Source organism: Pectinophora gossypiella, chromosome 29, assembly GCF_024362695.1.
Source record: "Pectinophora gossypiella chromosome 29, ilPecGoss1.1, whole genome shotgun sequence".
NCBI classification, from domain to species: domain Eukaryota; kingdom Metazoa; phylum Arthropoda; class Insecta; order Lepidoptera; family Gelechiidae; genus Pectinophora; species Pectinophora gossypiella.
Window position 1 is genome coordinate 6,330,837 of NC_065432.1, and position 24,125 is coordinate 6,354,961.

The following is a 24,125-nucleotide window of genomic DNA, read 5'->3' on the forward strand; positions in this document are numbered from 1 at the left end:
GCGTTAGTATTGGTGTCAGTGAAAGTGCATATCTTCGAGGCAATGACGTCATAAATCTTCCGAAACAGACGTATAAGGCCAATGATGATGATGATAATGTGGCGGTCTCGGGAATGTTCCTGTTGTAAAAACTCTTTGAGGGTGTTGGGACTAGTGATGTTCCGAATATCCGTATCCGTATCCGCGGATATCCGAGATAAAAGAAAAATCCGTATCCGTATCCGGGTCCGTTACTTTTCACGCGGATCTTTTACGGATCTTTTTCAGGTGATTAAGTAGAATTATTACATAAAAAACTTTAAAATCGCATTCAGATTGTTTTTATTTCTTAAAATCAAATATTTGGCACCTTTATATTGCAAACATTTAGATAGATAGATCTTTATAATGAAAGCAAGATAAAATAGCTTAAAAAAAGATTAAAGTTTTAGTTATTTCATTGTTATAAAAGTGATTTTATAACAATGAAATAACTATAACTTTTTTTTTTTTTTAAGAAAATAAAGATTCGTATCCGTATCCGTATCCGCGGATCTTTACACTAAATATCCGCATTGAGATCCGTATCCGCGGATATACATTTTTAACGATCCGGCACATCACTAGTTGGTACCCTCGCTCAGGAACAATAATTATCATTTTTGTTATAAATAAACGAAATGTTCTCTACACCTTTTAGCCACTACTTGAAGGTCTAGAGAGCCTACAAACAATAAAAAATATTAATAAACCCTTCCTATTTCCTTCAGGCTTTACTTTGCTTTACCACGTGACAATCATTTATGATCCAAACGTGAATTCGAAAACAAACTCAGCTATCATTGGTTTAGGCTTTTGCTGGATTCGAACCATCGACCTCAAAGTGATTTTGACAATCGACCGTCTAGGCCACGTGGGCTGTGAAATGTTATTTATTCAACGTAAGGTAATTACATACATAGGTAAGATATAGATAGTAACATCCTCTTGGAACACACAGACACGTTTGTAAAGTTATTATTTATGCAGCGGGGGCGGACAGACTTGTGGGGTCAAGGTTAAGGCGATAGCTAACACTTACTGGAGTTCTTCCTCTATCACACGATAGAATGGTTTCCTCGATATACTCACAATCCGGAGGCCCCGGGTTCGAATCCCGATGGGGACAGACGTTTCCGGCGACTGGGACCGCAATTAGCTAGGACCGCGGTCCCACTCGCCGGATCCGTAAAAAATAAATATTTTTCTTCCGGCGACTGGGACCACTCATAAATGATTGCTCAAATCAAAAAAAATGTACAGATAAACGAAAATTTTTTAGATGTTATAATACAAATACAAATTGATTTATTTGTGAAACACAGGTAGAGTATGTATGTATATATGTGTATGTATGTGTATGTAATTGAAGAAAAATCCTTTTTTATTAAAAAAAACATACACAAAAATCACTTTGTGATCCCTAGTTTGGTTAAGACATTACAGGGTGATCACCTGATTGTCCGAGAGTTAGATAATCCGTGCTTCGGAAGGCACGTTAAGCTGTTGGTCCCCGTTACCACTTACTGATGTAAGTGAGTAATCGTTACATGAGCCATGTCAGGGGCGTTTGGCGGGTCAACAATAACCATGACACCAGGGTTGGTAATCTACCTCAAGGCGGCGACGGGCGCACTTAGTCGCGATCGACCGAGCGCCGCCTTGGTGGTCGGGGGACCACCGTCCACAACATAGGTCTCGTGCTGTAGGGCTCCCCAAGTGTTCCGGGCAGCCCTCGGTGGAGGGGGAGGCGCTTGACGCGTTCCCATGGGCGCTGGGCCCTAAAGGGCATCCGCCGGCGGGGACGCGGTTGTGTGCAATTGCGTTCCCGTATCCCCGCCACACGGCGGCAAGGAGCAACACCGTTGGGTTTTAGTGGGTATACCGGGTGGCGGCACCCGGGGAGTCCCACATAACCACGTCCCCCCCCCCCACCCCCCCGGGCGGCGCGGTATGCGCAACGCATTTGGGTCGTTCTTCTTTTTTATCGACAATGATCTGTCCTTCGCTCTGCTATGTTATATGTTTTAGAATTTTATTTAATCTTTCCATTGTCCAAAAATATAGTTATCTTATTATACTTAAAATACTAGCGAAATACTAATCGGTTCCTCGATTAGTGATTAACGTAGCTTGGTTGTTTTTCACAAAAATCTGTGACAGAGTGGTAAATCGAAATGCTGTCTCCGATGAAAAGGGCCACTCTGTCACAATATTTTTTGGAATGCGCCTGCAAAGAAAAGTATGTTACCAAGATAAAGAGAACCACTAAATAGTCCTCTACAGACACATCTCTATATGATGTTTTTTTAAATATTTATTGCCGTTATAATGAAAGATGTTAAATCCGATATAACGAGAAAATGACTTCTTATTGTCGATAAAAAAGAAGAATGACCCATTTTCCAACGTCAAAAAAAAAATGGTAATCTACCTCGCAACCCATACGATAGAAGAGAAGTGGGAAACAGGCGTGAGTTTACGTGTGTATGTATGAAGGTAAACATCCATTTATTTCATTTTTTTTTATTATGTATTTATTTTTTTAGGCCGCCATTTGCCATGTACAGTCAAGAGCAATATAATGTACCCACTTTAGGACTCTGTCGCACTAACATATTTTACATTTAGTGAGACTTACAGTTCAATTCGTCAAAAAAGTTAATGTGACATGGTACCAAAGTGTATGTACATATTCATGCTCGTGACCGTACTTAGTTAAGAGACTTTTTATAATGATACATAGATAGATAAAATACTTTATTAGCACAATGGACACAAAATACAGAGGACAACATAATTATACAGAAAAGCACAACAGGCGGCCTTATTGCTCATGCAGCAATCTCATCCAGGCAACCTTTGGGTACAGGAAAATTTTGTACAAGTACAATAATAGCGGGTTAGTGCATTCTAACAAAAAATATTATAAAATAAATATAAGAACCTACATAAAATAAGTACATTCAACTACATATTTATGGGTGCTTTCACAAAAATCGGGCCATTTTTGGAAGTAATTTGTCTTAATTATATTTTATTTGTTATTGGATTCCCTGTTAGTGTACATGATAGGCGATCAATTAATTGTGTCTTATCTAAAAGGGCCAGCCACTTTATGTCTTATTTTAGGAGATTTTTAGAGTTTTGCAAATTTAGGCATCTAGGGACTGATAGGTATAGTTAGGGACTGATGAACAATAGTGATATTGTAATTAATTAAGTTGTGTATGTAGTATTATATTTATTTCTTACGAATATTTGTAAAATCACAATATTGCTTTGCTTGTTTTTTATAATTATCAGTCATGTAATTATGAATTTCTTCAAAAAAAATTCTTACACTCAACACGTTAGGCTTATACGTTAATCACTTAATTATTTTAGTTCTATGAGTATTAAGACAATCTTATAACTTATAAGTAACAAAAATAATGAATATTTAATACTTTTTTCCTATAGTAATTCGCCATATTAGGTAAGGAAAGATTCTTTAAAACAAATTCTTATGCAGCCTTTGACTGAATGCTACTCACTTATCATAATCCCTTGTTAAGTAGTTATTGAGGTAGAAAATAAGTAAAGAAACAAATACTATCGTCTTCATAAAATCTCTGAACCATCTGGACAACTCTGTTTCTCTTATCTTTCAAGTTCTTTTTAGGAATACGGGGTCGACACTTTTTATGTGTTAAAGAGCTGGAACTGTATCGCCAAAGTTTATATTTTTCAACATTTAGGCCCGACAAAAGCTGTTTGAAATTTGACTTCTCTTGATGAGTTTTAGCTTTTGAAATATTTTCCGTAATTTGTGCTTCCAACACTTCGCGAAACAACGCCTTTTTCAAAATTTCTCTTCTTTGATTAGGATCTTCTGATAGTTGTTCAATTTTACTTTTAGGTGTGAGCAAATTCTTCGATTTCTTATTTTTTTTCTTCAGTCTACTATATTTCTTCAGTTGAGTGTTAAGCTTCTTTTTTAAATTAGCAATTATTTGTAATTTTTTCTGCAAAAGTTTATATCTTTTCTTCTGTTGAATTAGGCTTCTTCTTTTAGCTTCAACTTGTCTAAGGTCGTCATTTACATTTTCATTGTAGATCAGCAGTTCTGGAGCTACAGGTTCTCTGATAAATTCATCGTCAGATGAAGGTGGGGTATTTTCAACAACAAAATTATCACTTTTTGAAGTTTTAGGTTCTTTCTATAATCAGATGAGTACTTCTTCCACTTCTTTTTTATTTTCCTATGTGCACGTGAGGTCATATCCTGGACAAACTTTCGTTGACCCTTCTCCTTCTTTTTATATACTTTAAATAAATACTTTAGTCTTTCTTTCTCTTTGTGCTGTGCTAATTAAACTGGATCACTTTTAATTTTCTCTAAACGAGCTTTTGCAGCAGCTGATTTTTTTAATGGCTATTTCTTTGGATAATTTTGGTTTCTTTTAAGGCGGCATATTGCTATAAAATAGATAACAACAATTTATTAAATTTCACCAATAATTGTGAATATTATATAAGGATTAAACAATATATTTCCTTGTAGTACTGTTATTATAATAATAAACGTCAGTCCCTAACCACTCGCATCAGTCCCTAGCACCTTCAAAAGCTAGGGCCTGATGGGCTAGGGACTGACGATTCGGACTAAAATTAAACATAAAATTCTGTTGCAAACAATACTATGAAGTCTAATATGATTTACCGAACGAAACCGATATGTTATTTGTAAATATTGATTAATTTATAATAATTTCATATTAATTAACAATAAAATTACTTACCTAGGGACTGACCAAGTGACTGGATCCTACACATGATGAGCCACGAACTGCCGGGTTTGCACTGATTTAAAAAATGTCCACCGCAAAGCGAGTGTTGTCTGCGGATAACTTCATGTAATACTTTAAAATTCACTAGTATTATTCAACGTTCATTAAAATTATGTCGCGAAATTTAAAAATTCGTAAGTGGCTAGGGCCTGACAAATAAAGTTGAGGACACTAAACTCATTTGAGGAAAAATAATTATTGTTTATTTAAATTACAAAATATTGACATAATTAGCTTCGAGTACTTATACATTTTAAAAAGTAATAATTAAAATAAGTATAAACTTAATAATCTTGTTAAATATGGATACCTAAGCACAAAATTTCGTAGGTCGGACATGCCTAGGGACTGACATTTGGGGTCCATATAACCGATTTTAAAATATAATATAATATCACTTGTAACATAATTTGAGAGATAAATAAAACACATTGTGAACTGTTATTTAACAATTTTGGTAGTAAATAATTATTAATTATTTCAAGTGAAATGTGCTGCGGAAATAGAGTTACCCTATTTTTGTGAAAGCACCCTTATATTATACATAAATATATAAAATTAATATATGTACATAATGATTTATTTTCTTTTATAGATGCGAGGATGGCTGTTCACAATGCAGTGCTTGTCCCTACGCTGAAGTACGGTAGTGAATGTTGGGTATGGCAGAAGAAGCATGAAAGTAGGATCAATGCCGTAGAAATGAGGTCTTTGCGTGGCATCTGCGGTGTGAAGTTGAGTGATGGAATGAGAAACAGTGTGATAAGAGAGAGATGTGGTGTAAAAGATGATTATAGTGACTAAGATTGAGAAGGGAATGTTAGGTTGGTTTGGACACGTTGAGCGGATGAAGGATAATAGAATTGCAAAAGCGGTATATAAAGCGAAAGTTGATGGTAGGGCTGGCAGAGGAAGACCGAGAAGGACTTACGATGACCAAATTGGAGATGTCCTTAGAAAAGGTTCAATACGATCTACTCTGAACCGGCGTGCGTGTATGAAGCGATTGATGAATGTGGAGGAAGCAAGAGAAGTGTGTCAGGATCGAAGCAAATGGAATACTATAGTCTCTGCTTACCCCGGTGGGAAATAGGCGTGAGTTTATGTATGTGTATGTATGTTATTTTGGTGCAATAAAGTATATTTGTATTGTATTGTATCCATCTTGTTCTTGACAAAGTCGCTCGGTGACTCACAAAGATTTCGACCGACGAAACACAGTTTAAAAATATAACCCAAACAAAGGGAACTAACTGGAACGTACAAATACTGAATCTAATCACGTACTTTCAACACTACGTTCCGTAAAAACATAGTATTCAATATTCATCATCATCATCGATTTAAGAGCCACGCCCTTGTTTGTGTAGCATTCTTCATACTACTTTTTTAAGGAAAAATAGGGCAGTGGTTTCCCTCTTGCCTTCCGCCCCGCAGTACTCTGTCTGACGCGAGTGGGATGGCACCCAGAGTAGTTGTTATTATATTATATAAATATTCAATATTCTTTATTTGCATACTATGATGGTGTACAACTTTGTAAGTTGCACATGAGTTTCACATCACAGACCCTTTCGGCATAGAACATTCAAAATTTATGTTTATTTTTTTAAAGAACATCTAGGGCCCCGTGCCGAGGTTTTTCTTGCAGCTTCTTTTCCCCGGCTATAAAGGTTGTGAGAAGCTGCAGTAGTTTCATTGGAGGCTCAATAGTAACCTTGACACCAGGATTGATGGGGTTGGTAATCCACCTCACAACCCACACGATAGAGGAAGAGATTTGTCCGGCCAAGTAGTTAATGCCGTCTGCGGCAAATCTACAATAAGTCACGTCAAAAACATGGTGCTTTCATGTAAACTTCCTGGAATGCGCGTGTCTGTGTCTGTGGGGCATTTGGCAGCGAGCCAGCCCGCGGAGTGCATCATTCTATTTACGTCATCATTCCCGTACTGGAACTTGGGCATTTTGGTGAAAAAAAAATCGATACTATACATTGCTATACATTGAGGAGCTCGGAGGCGCAGCAAACGCGCTCGGTCTGCGATTGTTGAAGTTAAGCAACTTTCGCAAAGGCGTCATTGGATGGGTGATCACAAAAAAAAAGTTTTCATCTCGAGCTCCTCCGTGCTTCGGAAGGCACGTTAAGCCGTTGGTCCCGGCTGCATTAGCAGTCGTTAATAACCATCAATCCGCACTGGGCCCGCGTGGTGGTTTAAGGCCCGATCTCCCTATCCATCCAAAGGGAAGGCCCGTGCCCCAGCAGTGGGGACGTTAATGGGCTGATGATGATGATGTGAACCCAAATTAACCGTAAGTATTTTAAAACATAATAACTAAGCGAACTCCACTCCCACAGACAAATCGAGGAATTGGTTTTGTGAGGTTTTTATTGTACCAATATATTTTATGAAAAATAAACATTTTACTTTTACTTTTTAACTTTTACTTACATGACCGTCGTATTCTCTTGTATCGCACCAGTTTAGCCTTCGGCATTTTCACAACAATGTATATTTCAAATATTAAACGTAACAGTAAACTTTGTAATATGACAAACCCACAATCACTCACACTCAAGGAAATGCAATGTACTGACGAGAAGACTCGAAGAAAGAAAAAAATATAATTTAAAAGTACCCTCAAAGTGAATGTTTTTGTAAATCACAATGAAGTTGCAATCGTAGTATAAGAAAACATAAGATGTATATTAATTTGACGTGTAACAAAGTTATGAATAAAAATGATTATGATTATGAGAATAATTAAAAAATATATATTAACATTTTCATGGCTTTTTAGACGGAAAATTCCACTTGATAACAACTCAGAATCGTGGTCTGAATCATCCCCTTCAGTGTTCGTTACGGTGTCACTAATTACACCCCGTATTAAAATGTAAAATGTGTAAATGTAAAACATGTGGCAGTACTAAAAAAAAAAGAAAATAAATATATAAGAAAATAAAAATAATTAATTAATAATTTAATAATTTTTTATTTATTATTTTTGTAATTATTTATTTTTAGTTTGGTGCAATAAAGTGTATTTGTATTGTATAAATAAATAAATAAGAAAATACATTAATAATAAAATAGGCGTGACATTTTGATATTTTTCCTAAAAATAAAAACGTCTCACCTTTCTTGGAAGACTTAACAGACAACATGCCGCCATCCTCTCCCCCCGCGGGCACCACGCTGGCCCCCCGCCCCTCCAGCAGCTTCTGCGCCGCCTCATCCCCTCCCTTCCGACATGAAAAAAAAAATAAAAAATAAATATTTTCAAATGTAGAATCATCAGCGGTTCCCACTCTATTTGGCGTCGACACGTGTACTCCTCGTCTATCTCTATCAGTCGTCATTTCAATATGACGACCTACGTAGTCCAGTGGTTGAGCGTTGGGCTCACAATCCGGAGGTGCCGGGTTCGATTCCCGGTGGGGACACATCACAAAAATTTCTTTGTGGTCCCTAGTTTGGTTAGGACATTACTGGCTGATCACCAGATTGTCTGAAAGTAAGATGATCCGTGCTTCGGAAGGCACGTTAAGCCGTTGGTCCCGGTTACTACTTACTGGTGTAAGTAAGTAGTCGTTACATGAGCCATTTCAGGGGCCTTTGGCGGGTTAATAGTAACCCTGACACCAGGAGTGATGAGTTTGGTAATCCACCTCACAACCCACACGATAGAAGATTTCAATACTCACTCAAATCGAGACTCGTCAACAACACGGTTTTTTTTTTATTATCAAATCTGCCAACAACACAGCCTATGTGGTCTAGTGGTTAGAGCGTCAGGCTCACGGATCCGGAGGTCCGGGTTAGATTTCCGATGGGGACATTGTCGAATTCACTTTGTGAGACTGTCCTTTGTTTGGTAAGGACTTTACAGGCATCACCTGATCGTTCGAAAAAGTAAGATGATTCCGTGCTTAGGACACGTTAAGCCGTTGGTCCCGGCTATTGGCCGTAAAAACACCTCCACCAACCCGCAATGGAGCAGCGTGGAGGAATATGCTTCATACCCCCTACGGTTGATTGAGGGGAGGCCTGTGCCCAGCAGTGGGACGTATGTAGGCTGTTATGTATTATCTGTATCGCGTTTGTGTAATATTATTTTTATTTCTAGTATTAAAATAATGCATTTTACCTTCTCCTCCACGGCCGCCATTTCGTGTCAGTCGACAAGATGGCGTCGACAATATGGCGTCGCAATATGGCGCCGTCAGCGCATGCTCGTCTCAGTGGAATGTATAACTTATGCTACATAGTATTCAGTCTTGTTTCGTTTGGTGTTGCGTTGGGTTCTGGAAAGATAGAAAAGCAGTGTTTAACACACATGGTCACACGCATAATTTAAGACAGACGATTAACGCCTCTAGAGGAGCTCGGTGGCGCAGCGGTAAACGCGCTCGGTCTGCGATTGTTGAAGTTAAGCAACTTTCGCAAAGACCGGTCATAGGATGGGTGACCACAAAAAAAGTTTTCATCTCGAGCTCCTCCGTGCTTGGGAAGGCACGTTAAGCCGTTGGTCCCGGCTGCATTAGAAGTCGTTAATAACTATCAATCCGCACTGGGCCCGCGTGATGGTTTAAGGCCCGATCTCCCTATCCATCCATAGGGAAGGCCCGTGCCCCAGCAGTGGGAACGTTAATGGGCTGATGATGATGTTAGACATGTGAGTTGGCCGTGGTAGCCCAGTTGGTAGAACGCTTGCCTCTATTTTGAGGTCGCAGTTACGAATCCAGCACAGGCCTAAACCAATGATTGTGGAATTTGTTTTCGAATTCATGATTGGTTCATAAATTATGATATCACGTGCTCAGCGGTGAAGGAAAACATCGTGAAGAAACCCACATTCCCGAGGAATACATTTTCGGAGGTATGTGACCTAACCTGTATTGGGCTGGTTTTCCCTTCGCGGTTTGGAAGGTCAGACAGGCAGTCGATTCTGTAAAAAAAACCGGACCTGTCAGCCTTCAGGTTAGGTAAGCGGACCCTGTGGGAAACGGGATAATGGAGAGGAGATGATAATTTTAGACAAGTGAGAGGTCCGGCCAGTTGTACTATGCATGTGTGCATACACACTGCTGATGTACAATAAAGAATAATTACCACGTTTAGGATGGTAACTGACCAATTCCTCAATCGGTGATGTTCTAGCTAGAGCCCTACCAGAATCCATTTCCTCGGCCTCCGACCAGTACTGATACCGCTGCTGCCCGGCATCACGGGTGCGGAACGGAAGGCGATTGGGACAACCACCATTCTACACGCCCTATCTATGGAGGAGTAATGGCGATTAATCCAACGAGAAGAGCGCATCTCTTAAATAAAGAGAGAGATAGAGAATGGTAACTCTCCGGTCCCCACCAGCGTCTGAGCTAGGTTTACCTCACCCCCCTCGGACATAGTTTAGTCTTCAATCGTATGGCGTCAGACGTAACACACACAGATACGCGTGTACGATAACGTCAATGTGTGGTGTCTGTGTGAAACGAGGTTGTTTGTATGGAGTGTCCGGGGTCTTCTTTTTCTATCGTGTGCGTTGTGAGGTGGAGTCGGGGTTACTATTAAGCCACCAAAGGCCCCTGACATGGCTCATGTAACGACTACTTACTTACATCAGTAAGTGGTAACCGGGACCAACGGCTTAACGTGCCTTCCGAAGCACGGATCGGAGTGTCCGGGGTGTGGCGTCGCGTCGCGTCGCGCTTATGTGGCGAGCTAGGGCTGCAGATGGCGTCAAAAGATACAAATACCGTTGAGATGAGCGACTAGTAGTGCGTGGAACCACTTGAGATATTTGCACGAGTATCAATGTACTTGAGAGCCAATAAAAAGTGGATCCCGACCCGATGACGTCACGCTGAGCATTTAGGACAGTCGTGAGGAGCAATGATGGGTGTAACAGACTTAATAATATTACATGGATAATTGATATCACATGGTTTCCAGTAGGGCTAACATGCGTAACGTGATAAAATTTTGTCACGGTCATTTTATCATTTTATTTCGGTTTTTTTTTAGCCGTAAAAACACCTCCACCAACCCGCAGTGGAGCAGCGTGGTGGAGTATGCTCCATACCCCCTCCAGTTGATTGAGGGTAGGCCTGTGCCCAGCAGTGAGACGTATATAGGCCGTTTATGTTTCATTTTATTATATAGGATTGTTTGCAAAAAATAGCGATCGGCACATTGTTAATACCCGGAATAAATATAAACTTGCTTTACAAGTCAGTCGATTACATAAGATTACTAAATCTTTTAAGGGGCAATGTATACGTTTTTACAATAAGATTCCCATTGACATTCAGAATTTGCGTTTCAACTGTTTTAACACAGTAGTTAAACAAAAACTTTGCAAAAAAGGTTATTATAAGGTAAGTGATTATTTAGAAGATATGAATGCATGGGATTAACTGTCTGAGAACTGATATTAGGCAGCTAAATTACTCAGTTGCATAACCAGATTTTATTTTCTATACCAAGACTAACCTATACCAATATTAAGATGCTGCTCCTAAGATTCATGTTTTTTTAAAGAACTTCTAGTGCCCTGTGCCGAGGTTTTTCTTGCAGCTTCTTTTCCCCGGCTATACAGGTTGTGAGAAGCTGCAGTAGTTTTAGGCGGATGAGACGTTCGTTATGTAAAAATTGACGATTCAAAGAGTAATCGTTACATGAGCCATGTCAGGGGCCTTTGGCGGCTCAATAAACACCTGACACCAGGGTTGATGAGGTTGGTAATTGACCTGACAATCCACACGAGAGACAAAAAAAAGGAGTGAGCAGTCAATTCAGATGGCAGCCGAGCTAACGTAATCACTTTAATTAATGTAAAACAAAGGAAATTGAGAACCGGAGTGAATTGTAACCTTGATTTTTGAAGATCTGTAGCCGTTAGTGAAAACCCTCGGGGGCCATTCAAGTATCATGTCGTCATCATCCCCAGCGTTGTTCCGTTGTCACAGGGTCCGCTTACCTAACCTGAAGATTTGACAGGTCCGGTTTTTTACAGAAGCGACTGCCTGTCTGACCTTCCAACCCGCGACGGGAACACCAGCCCAATACAGGTTAGGTCACATACCTCCGAAAATGCATTTCGCGGGAATGTGAGTTTCCTCACGATTATCACAATAATTTCAAAAAGAAGTTCGCCTTTGGTACAATTATTATAATATAATAAGACACACAGAGAAGACAAAAGAGTAGATATATCAGTTTCTTATCAAACCACAGCTAATATCTCATATCCCTGATTAACGCGGTAAGAACCCGGTATTGTCTGTTTTAATTATGATAATTCAAATTCAAATTCAAAAATATCTTTATTCAGTAGGTAACATAGTTACACTTTGAATCGTCAATTTTTACATAACGAACGTCTCATCCGCCTAAAACTACTGCAGCTTCTCACAACCTGTATAGCCGGGGAAAAGAAGCTGCAAGAAAAACCTCGGCACAGGGCCCTAGACGTTCTTTAAAAATAAACATAAAATATTTGTATACAATTGAGTAATTATGCTGCCTAATATCAGTTTTCAGACAGTTAATCCCATTATCCCATGCATTCATATCTTCTAAATAATCACTAACTTTATAATAACCTTTTTTGTAAAGTTTTTGTTTAACTACTGTCTTAAAACAGTTGAAAGGCAAATTCTGAATGTCAATGGGAATCTTATTGTAAAAACGTAGACATTGCGTATTACGTATAATAACCGCATAACCCCAAACAATGTATCAATTCTCAATCTCGCGTGGGTTAGGTTAGTGGCCGCATTATCATATTTTTCAAACCATCAGGGGGTAAAAATGGCCACATCGAAGCAATTCATCTAAAAAAAGCAATATTGTATTGTAAACTAAGTGCGCAATTCAAACAAATGTCAAATAGCAATATTGATGAATGAATTGCTTCGATTTTTAACCCCCCTGGTGAGAAGCAATGTCCAAAGCTAAGATCTCAAAGGCATATAAGCAGAACCTTTAAAGTATAAACGCCAGTAATGTCTGAAGCTGATCGAATTGGAGCCAATACCGTGACCAGTGCGATTTACACGCCTCGGAGAGCCGCCAGCCTCCACGGCGAGTGATCCTCAAAACACACTCGTATTGAAAACTTTGATGGAGATGATATCAAGTGGAATTTTTATCGCAAAAGTCATCACCAATTTAAGAGCCACGCTGTTGTATCAGCATTCCCCATGCTACTTTTTTACGGGAAAATAGAGCAGTGGGTTCCCTCTTGCCTTCCGCCCCGCAGTACTCTGTCTGATGCGAGTGGGATGGCGCCCACAGTAGTCTATTACAAAGCCGTACTAGTCCTAGCCTCCGCCTCTGAATAGTACTGACAGTTACTGCTGCCCTCTGTCAGGTTCCAGGTTACAGACCCTCTGACTTGCCTGAATTGCCCCAGTGGAGGGCAGAAAAGATGATTCTGTCCCCCTGGGGCCGGGTTAATGGTCTTGTATGAAACCAAAACCAAAGGTATAGAAATGAAAATATTTAAAAAAAAACACTAAAATTTTCATGAATTTTCTGAGAGGCAATTCCACTTGATATCAACTCAGAATCATGCTTGATATTAACTCAGAATCATGGTCTGAACCATCCCCCTCAGTATTCGTTACGGTGTCACTAATCCCAGTGGGGACATATCACAAAAATCACTTTGTGATCCCTAGTTTGGTTAGGACATTACAGGCTGATCACCTGATTGTCCGAAAGTAAGACGTTGGTCCCGGTTACTGCTTACTGATGTAAGTGAGTAATCGTTACATGAGCCATGTCAGGGGCCATTGGCGGCTCAATAGTAACCCTGACACCAGGGTTGGCGAGGTTGGTAACCCACCTCACAACCCACACGATAGAAGTTTTTTATCTTATGATTATCAAGTGTTTACTTCAAGTTTACTAGATAATTTTATTATCTGTGGTATGTGGGGCAGTGTGACATTGTGCCAATTATATTTTCTTTATAATTCAATATTTACTTATCCTTAACCTGCAGTTGTATTGAGGATAATATCGAGGAAAAAACATAATGGAAAGTTTTGATTGTTAACTTGAGTGTTTCGTTACTATAAACACTCGTCTGGGGCGGGGTCAATGACCAACCCCATCAGCCATCAACCCCGGATACTAATGAGCTCTTTCACTACTCCTGCAAACAGATAACTACGATAAAAAACATAAATTATTTCTCTTTCTTTATTTAAGAGCTGCGCTCTTGTCGGTGGAGTAATCGCCTCCATTTTCATTACTCCATAGATAGGGCGTGTAGAACGGTGGTTGCCCCAATCGCCTTCCGTTCCGCAGTACATCGACCAATTTCTCAATCGGTGATGTTCTAGCTAGAGCCCTACCAGAATCCATTTCCTCGGCCTCCGACCAGTACTCATACCGCTGCTGCCCGGCATCAGGGGTGCGCTTTTGAAATAGCGGCGCCTACTCGCTACGTCACAAGATCGTCATAGAACTTAAGTAGCATTTTATAGGTTACCCGTCCCAGTGAGCTACCTACTAGGTTCTGCTAATCCTGTCACTGTTAAAATTATAAATTATTTATTTGCATGGTAACATAAATAAATAAATAAAATCTTTATTTCAAGTAACCATCGACTCATATGTGTTAGTAAATGACTACTTTACCGTGTCTATATAGTATATATGACGCCTGCATTTTTGTCAAAAAAAACTTGCATTTATTTATTTCAGCTGCTGATGTAAGCACAAGAAGCCAACGAAATCACCATAGACTGATTTTTGATGTACCATTGACAGAAAAATATAACCGCAATTGTTTGTGTATGTGTATAAGATTATATAATAAATTACCATCTGACATAAAACAATTACCTTTAACTCAATTTAAGACAAAATTGTATAAATGGCTCAATGAAAAAAAATATTATAAAATTGAAGAATTTATGAGATAAAACTGTTTAAGATTACCCGTCGCACTACCAATATTGCATGCCTATTTTAATAAGCAAAACATGATGTACTGATGTACTGTATGTATGATTATGATTATGACTTATTTCTAATGTTAGTATAAAATAAAAATAACACACAATATCAAAAGCTTATAATACATTTGGGCGCATAAGATCTTACAATTATTTTATTACGCAGGGAAACAAGGACCTCGTAGTTTAGGATGTACTGTAGTCGCTCTTATACTTACTATACAGGGTGTTAGTGACATCGCAACGAAAACTTTGAGGGATGATTCAGGCCATGATTCTGAGTTGATATCAAGTGGAATTTTCCGTCGCAAAAGTATGGAATGGAAAATAATTTAAATAAGCTCTAAAATTTTCATAAGTTCTCCGACAGGAAATTCCACTTGATATCGACTCAGAATCATGGTCTGAATCATCCCCTTCAGTATTCGTTACAGTGTCACTAACACCCATACCTACTTGTATGGCTACTGTATGTACTTGTATGGGGTGTAAGTGACATCGTAACGAATACTGAGAGGGATGATTCAGCTGATTATTCTGAGTTAATATCAAGTGGAATTTTCTGTCGCAAAAGTATGGAATTGAAAATAATTAAAAAAAAAACAAAAAAATTTCAGGAAAATTCTGACTGAAAATTCCACTTGATATCAACTCAGAATCATGGTCTGAATCATCCCTCTGAGTATTCGTTACGATGTCACTAACACCCTGTATTAGTTACTCCAGTAATAAAACTGACCACTCCTATAATACTAAAATACTATCTGTATTGGTCTGCCATCTTCATAAACAAGTCATAAAGTCGTTTAAGACAATGTCGTAAACAAAATGTGTTTATGACTTCTTCAAACGGCACATAAATTGTGTTTCTTTATACATTTTGTTATTGGGAATTGTATTTATCGTGCACCGACTCGACGCCGACTAGTAGGCAGATATCATCTTCTATCGTGTGGGTTGTGGGGTGGATTACCAACCCCATCAACTCTGGTGTCAGGGTTATTATTGAGGCGCCAAAGGCCCTGACATAGCTCATGTAACGACTATTAACTTACATCAGTAAGTAGTAACAGGGACCAACGGCTTAACGTGCCTTCCAGAGCTCGGATCATCTTACTTTCGGAGAATCAGGTGATCAGCCTGTAATGTCCTAACCAAACTAGGTATCACAAAAAGATGTCCCCACCGGGATTCGAAGCCAGGACCTCCGGAAGGTGAGCCAAACGCTCAGCAACTGGACTACGGTGTACGTGACAATCATTTATGATCCAAACATGAATTCGAATTTTTTTGTTTAAGCCCAAGCTGGAATCGAACCTGCGACCTAAGACTCGAGTGTTCTGCCAACTGGGCAACTAACTGTGGTGTAATGATTTCATTTTAATGCGTAATATTCTACCAGATAGCATTATCTTGGTTTCAATACGTGTCTGTAACGAAAATAAATTACATACATACTAGCACACGGATTAATCCATACCAATATTGTAAATGGGAAAGTGTGTGTGTTTCTATCTGTATGTTCGTTTGTCGCGGCAAAACGGAGCGACGAATGAGGGACTTTCCAACCGGCGTTCCCCGAAAACACGATAGATGGCGTTGTTTACTTTTAACATGATAATTTCCTATTTTCTCATTGCTGGGGTATAAAGAAAGAAACATTGATTCCTCCCGGACACCACAGACACAGACAGGTACGGTCACGAGCATTAATATGCATACACTTTGGTACCACATACATACACATACATAAACTCACGCCTATTTCCCACCGGGGTAAGCAGAGACTATAGAATTCCATTTGCTTCGATCCTGACACACTTCTCTTGCTTCCTCCACATTCATCAATCGCTTCATACACGCACGCCGGTTCAGAGTAGATCGTACTGAACCTTTTTTAAGGACATCTCCAATTTGGTCATCGTAAGTCCTTCTCGGTCTTCCTCTGCCAGCCCTACCATCAACTTTCGCTTTATATACCGCTTTTGCAATTCTATTATCCTTCATCCGCTCTACGTGTCCAAACCAACCTAACATTCCCTTCTCAATCCTAGTCACTATATCGTCTTTTACACCACATCTCTGTCTAATCACACTGTTCACACTTTTTTGTGTCACACTTTGGTACCATGTCACATTAACTTTTTTGACAAATTGAACTGTAAGTCTCACTAAATGTCAAATATGTTAGTGCGACAGAGTCCTAAAGTGGGTACATTATATTGCTCATGACTGTACATTACATTCAACACAGGAGAGAAACCGCACGGAAATCAATACACAGAAAAAATATAATAAGTAAGTATCCTAATAAAAGTAAGTATCCTAAATGCAACGCACTGACGGCATACAGGTTGTTAGTGACACCGTAACGAATACTGAGGGGGATGATTCTGACCATGATTCTGAGTTGATATCAAGTGGAATTTCCTGTCGAAAAATTCATGAATTTGTTTGTGGTTTTTTTTATTATTTTAGATTCCATACTTTTGCGACGGTAAATGTAACTTGATATCAACTCAGAATCATGGCCTGAATCGTCCCACAAAGTTTTCGATACGATGTCACTAACACCCTGTATACTTATTCACCTGACTTTTTGAGTGGAGATATTTGAAGGAATGGAGAATGACATAGGCAAGAAAAGAAAGGAAAACATGAAACAGTAGGACTAGGGCCCTGTGCTGGGAGGTTTTCTGGCCACGTCTTTCCCTCAGCGTTACAGATTCTGATGTGGTAGTAGTTTTACAGCTAGTTACATAATACCTATGTAATATAACTCTTGACGTTCAAAAAGCGCTTACTTTGTAAGGCAATTTGGAAAAATAAATATTTTAGAATATTGGCTACTTTTTGTCTCTTTCTAACCCCCCAACTTCCCTGAAATGGGGGGGGGGGGGTGGAAGTTTGTATGGAGTATTGGCGACCTACCAATAATAAAACGGTTCTCTTGCAAGCAGCAATATATTTTACAAAGACAAAAGACAAAGTCGTTATCAAAAACAAAGACAATGGCCCCGATTCCTGCAGACACCTCCTAATTTTACTTTAAGTTATACCTGTCGCTTTCTTATCCGCCGAAAAGGAAAGGGACGCGGATAAGCAAATGACAGGTATAACTTAAAATAAAATTAGATGGTGTTTACAGGAATTAGCACCAATAAAGGAATAAACGGCACGTTAAGCCGTTGGTCCCGGCTGCATTAGCAGTCGTTAATAACCACCAATCCGCACTGGGCCCGCGTGATGGTTTAAGGCCCGATCTCCCTATCCATCCATAGGGAAGGCCCGTGCCCCAGCAGTGGGGACGTTAATGGGCTGGTGATGAAAGGAATAAAAAAGGCACATTGGAAAGGACCCAGTCCCTCTGTCGGTTTTCACGACACGTCGGAAAAGACCAGCGGTTGTCAGTCTTGATAATGTTCCATAGTAACATAACACTTCACAGATCACGCCACAAGTGAGATAAAGAAAGATAAAAACTGAGACTTGAAATAAATTATGATAATAAAAACTAAATGGGGTTATTGACCTTGGTGTAAGCCTGATTGCTGTATTATTTTTTCATTTCTTTTTTTATCCACACACCTGTGAGTTTGAAGTCGCAAAAAAATTATATGTAATCTTCTTCTTGCTTCTATGCTGTTCTGGGAGCAAATAAAAAACATAGAACACGTTCAGCTGCTTGTCTTCCCGGGCATGTCGTAAAAACCGACAGAGGGATTGCGTCCTCTAACATAATGGACTAATGTTATGGGCGATAGGCTGATCCCTTATCACCATAAGGTTCATCATATCCATCTTAGGACTTCGTATCAACAGTGGCTGCAAGTTGTCTTTGATTACTTGTGGCTCTGCCCACCCCATTTGGGATTACGGGCGTGAGTTTGTGTGTGTGTGTGTGTGTGTAATCTTCTTCTTATCGTGTGGGTTGTGTTCAACGTTGCTGTGCCCTACAGGGTCCATGCTATAGTTCCTATGCCTATGTAACACCCCATTGTACTACATGGAATGCAATAAATAATTGAGAATTGAATTGAATTGAGTTGTGAGGTTGAATACCAACCCTAACAACCCTGGTGTAAGGGTTACTACTGAGCCGCCAAAGACCCCTCACATGACTCATGTAACGACTACATACTTACATCAGCAAGTAGTAACCGGGACCAACTGCTTAACGTGCCTTCCGAAGCACCTAGTTTGGTTAGGACGTTACAGGCTGATCACCTGATTGTCCAAAAAGTAAAAAGATACGCGCTTCGGAAGGCACGTTAAGCCGTTGGTCCCGGTTACTACTTACTGGTGTAAGTAAGTAGTCGTTACATGAGTCGTATCAGGGGCCTTTGGCGGCTCAATAGTAACCCTGACACCAGGGTTGATGAGGTTGGTAATCCACCTCACAACCCACACGATAAGAAGATTGTAGTGCATTAATTGTAGGCATTGTACAGATAGTCGCAGTCTTGGAGCAGTGTGATATGATTAACAATAGCGTCTCAGATAGCTTATCTCGAGACAGCCGGAAACATTAGCACTCCTACAATTAATTGTAATATAAACATTATCATGCTCTCAGTTTGTTAAATTCATATCTAGGTGATAGGATACAAAAGGTACAAATCAATAGTACGACTTCTTCGGGCTCTCATGTTCAAATGGGAGTTCCTCAAGGATCCATTTTGGGGCCGTTTCTTTTTTTAGTGTACATAAATGATTTACCTTATGTAGTACAGAACCAAGCTGACATTGTACTGTTCGCGGATGACACTTCTCTTATATTTAAAATCGATAGAAAGTTAGAGGAACTTGACGAAGCAAACAGCGCTGTGTCGCAGGTTCTAAGCTGGTTTACAGTAAATAACCTAGTTCTAAATGCTAAGAAAACGAAGTGTATTAAAGGAGATCATCGGCTCTCCATACTTTCGCCGGCCCAAATTTGAAAGTGCCGGCCAGAGAATAAAAATGTGTCGAACCTTTCAAGTAGATTGCTCTGAACATTTTTTACTATGACACCAAACGTGTATGACCATTAGTTTGACTTTAATTGGATTTAAAAAATCTCGATTTTTTCATACATTTTGTAAAAAAAATATTATGTCCGTTGGGAAAAAGAGGTATACAGCTGTATTACAAAGAAGCGTTAGAACATTTATTAGTATGGCGCCAAACTTCTATGACCATTATTTTGACATTTATTGGACTTTCCGTTTTGGTTAATATGTTAAAATGCCGGCCATCGAAAAAAATACGTCAAATCTGTCTAATAGTTGCTTCTCAATATTTTTAATATGACACCAAACATCTGTGACCATTATTTTGACTTTTATTGGAATTTAAGTTTTAGTTCAAATGTGAAAAGTGCCGACCAGCAAAAATACCATGTTGAGAGTATCGAGTACATGCCTGTTAACAATTTTTTATATAGCGCCAAACGTGCATAACTATTAGTTTGCCTTTTATTGTATTTTAAAAATCTTGATTTCTTATTTATTTTGTTTAAAAATAATGTGCTTTGGGCAATAATTGCGGTACGTCGGATTACAAAGGACTTTAAGAACATTTAATAATCTGGCGCGAAACATTTTTGACCATTATTATGACTTTTATTCGTCTCTCTTTCCGTTTTGGTTCAAGTGGGAAAATGTCAGCCAGCGAAACAAAATAAGTCAAATCTTTTGGTAAACGACTTGAAAACGTTGTTGAAAAGTTTACTATACTTATTACCAAATGTCGACTTTAGCGTTTATTGGACTTTTAAAAAAAACTTTTTTTTATATAAGTACATTTTAACAATGAAAACAAGCAGAGCTTTCCCAATGACTAGTTATCAGTCAGATAAATACTTTGTGTTTTTGTTTTGTGTGTTGTTAGATGAACTTCTATATTAATACTAAGTATCTGATTTTAGATACGACGTTGGCTGTAGTTTTTGCATTCCACTCAACGTTACGGCCTAAGTTTAGGTTGAATTATTATGACCGTAGATGGTTACCACCCTCCAAAGATAAGCTTGCCATCTAGTGACGAAACTCGTATTTTGACATGACGTCTGAAGTAGCTGTTAGGGAAGACAGGAGTCGGGCAGTTGTACTTTGCATGTATGCCGATCACAATGTCCTGGTGCTACTCGGCCGATATAGCATAGTACCTCAGTTTTCTTAAAAAAAATAAGCTTCTAAAGCATGTATCACCATCAGGTGAGATAGTGGTCAAACAAAAACCTATTTTTGATTTATAAAAATGTGTCCAAAGACGACCACGATATTACGCCTTTACCTGCATTATCGCCAGACAAAACTTTTTTCGCCAAAGTGTAGGTATGTATGAAAACTCCAGATTTTTGAGAAATCTAATTGAGTTCAAAATAGTGGTCATAGACGTTTAATGTCATAATAATAAACATTCTGACGATCCTTTAAATAACGCGCCTGTCATATTTTATTTTGTAACAAAATAAATCAAAAATCGAGATTTTAAAAATCCAACAACAGCCAAACTAATGGTCATAAACGATTATTGTCATAGTGAATAATGTTTACAGGTATCTTCTCGAGAGTTTTGACATGTGTTTTTTGCTGACCGGCACTTTTCACATAGAAACTAAAACGTAAAGTCCAATAAAAGCCAAAGTAATGGTCATAGACGTTTGGTGCCATAATAATAAATGATCAAATGGATAAGTTTTAACGGAGTATACCAATATTGTTTCTTGGCCGGCACTTAACATTTTCACCAAAATGTATGAAAAATACAAGTTTTTTTTTAATTCGAATAAAACCGAAAATATTGACGCTACAGCTTTGGTGCCATAGTAATAAATGCTCAGACGGATAAGTTCTAAGGATATATACCATTTTTGTTACTTGGCCGGCACTTTACATTTTCACTAAAAATGTATGAAAAATACAGTTCTTTTAATTCGAATAAAACCGAAGATATTGACCCTACAGCTTTGGTGTCATAGTAATAAATACTCAGACGGATAAGATCTAACGGAATATAGCAAAATTATTTTTTGGCCGGCACTTTGACTTCTGGGCCGAAATCCGATGATCTCCTTTGTTCTACCAAACGTAAACAAAGTAAATAATAACATTAAAATTAACGACGAGAAACTAGATTTTGTTGAACACACCGTTTTCTTAGGAATTACTGTAGATTACTGTCCCTAGCACCATCCCGCTTTTCACAGGGTCCGCTTACCTAACCTGAAGATTTGACAGGTCCGGTTTTTTACAGAAGCGACTGCCTTCGACCTACCAACCGTAGGGAAAACCAGCCCAATACAGGTTAGGTCAAATACCTCCTAAAACCCATCGCCCGACACCTCCCCCCCTCTGTCGGATTTGACGACACGCCCGGAAAGACTTTATAATCAAAATAAGACACGACGTTAACTTTTTCTTAACCCAGAAGTAATTCAATAAAAATAAATAAAAAATAATATTATTCATTGTTTTAAGTTTACGCGGTTATTATCATAATTAAAACACATAATAACGGGTTCTTACCGCGTTTAACATAGGGATATGAGACTCCCGATATTTAGACACTGTTGCAAGTGCCATGATCACGGGATGACTGATGAAATTGGAGTGGAGTAGGTAGATCCATAATTTTCTACGGGCAGACATAGAGTACAGTCATGAGCAATATAATGTACCCACTTTAGGACTCTGTCGCACTAACATATTTGACATTTAGTGAGACTTACAGTTCAATTTGTCAAAAATGTTAACGTGACATGGTACCAAAGTGTATACATATTAATGCTCGTGACCGTACCCACACTTCATTGAGGTCTTTGTGATATTTCTATGTGTGACATACTGCATCTATGTGCTGTAGTGGTGGTTGTCCTCAACCCAACAACAGGTGGTCGGATCACGGCCATGGCCGCCATTATGACGTCATACCTGTCACATACTGCACTACACTAAACATGGTTTAGACAAGATAATTACTACAACATTGTTATGCGCATACATAACACAAACCTTCAAATAACCGGAGGGGGTTTGGCGCATACTCCACCACTGCTCCACTGCGGGTTGGTGGGGACATTTTGGGCTAAAAACCGGGACCAACTGCTCAACGTGCCTTCCGAAGCGCGAAATCACAGTTACAAATATAATAATACTAGGCTAGGACCTAACGTAGTATGTGATTTATGTCGTGGCCAAATCGTAAAATTGATCATTTCATGATGTGTTCAACCATTTCATGAAATGGTCATTTTAATGAAATGGCCAAGTTAAGTTGACCATATCGTTGAAACGTCAACGTTTAATGATATTTCAATCAACGTTTGACCATATTGTTAATGTAGGCGGTGTCCATGCTATGTGGTGTAATAAAAATGCGAATAGTCGATTCATTTCTTAGGTTCAAAATTATGTACCTATTCGATATGGAAAATTGTACAATTACATTGATTCATCGATTATAATATCGATCAAGTTTTAAATATAATCCCGGTGTCGAACTTGCACAGTTTTCACTAACACAGTTAGTTCGACGTTGGTCTAACAGAACGCTAGGTGAGGCGTGGGTACTTAGTTCATCTTGTGATGGATGTACTTTTAACTGCCCCAATTGGGCCATAACAGCTTCCGTGGCCTGATGGTTACAGCGTTAGGCTCACGATCTGAAATTCCGGGTTCGATTCCCGATGGGGACATTGCCTAAATCACTTTGTGAGACCGTCCTTTGTTTGGTGAGGACTTTACAGGCTTGAATCACCTGATTGTCTGAAAAAATAAGTTGATTCCGTGAGGAGGGCACGGTAAGCCGTTGGTCCCGGGTATTAGCCGTAAAAACACCTCCACCAACCCGCATTGGAGCAGCGTGGTGGAGTATGCTCCATACCCCCTCCGGTTGATTGAGGGGAGGCCTGTGCCCAGCAGTGGGACGTATATAGGCTGTTTATGTTATGTTATGTAATAGGGACATAGTCGTGAACTTATGTTGGCAATAATAATAATTATGTATAATTACAATTACACTGGCTAGTATTGTAAACAGGCAGCCCTACCGGCGAATATCGTCGCCAATCAACGCGAGTTGTGTTGCGCACGCGCCGCGCTGGAAACTCCCGCACATTTATTACGACCAATATGCTGATCAATGACCACTTGTTACGACATTCGTATTCGAGATATATTATTATTTAAAATTACAATCAGAGGACACTGGAGGTACCGGGTTCGGTGCCCAGTTGGGTTTGGGATACGACACGAACTTTTCAAAATGAACATATTTAAACAGCTGGGCACAGGCCTCCCCTCAATCAACCAGA

The 24,125-nt window shown here is 39.2% G+C and overlaps 2 protein-coding genes across 5 annotated transcripts in view; both read right to left on the reverse strand.

Moving 5' to 3' along the window:
- Positions 1-24,125, reverse strand: part of LOC126379428 (monocarboxylate transporter 12-like) — a 191,324-nt gene that overhangs the window by 157,113 nt on the left and 10,086 nt on the right. For 3 of the 4 annotated variants that reach the window (XR_007568332.1, XM_050028184.1, XM_050028185.1), the window contains exons 2-3: positions 9,001-9,157; positions 7,990-8,095 (exon numbers count right to left, since the gene is read on the reverse strand). Coding sequence is in view for 2 of the 4 variants with exons in the window: in XM_050028184.1 (XP_049884141.1) it covers positions 7,990-8,095; positions 9,001-9,021 (127 nt within the window). In the remaining 2 variants the exon portion in view is untranslated. Of the gene's footprint in view, positions 1-7,301; positions 7,478-7,989; positions 8,096-9,000; positions 9,158-24,125 lie in introns of those variants that run through there. The other variant, XR_007568333.1, reaches the window with a different exon arrangement.
- LOC126379593 (cleavage and polyadenylation specificity factor subunit 5) overlaps positions 1-24,125 on the reverse strand; it is a 111,122-nt gene that overhangs the window by 37,484 nt on the left and 49,513 nt on the right. The gene's annotated exons all lie outside the window — the stretch shown is intronic.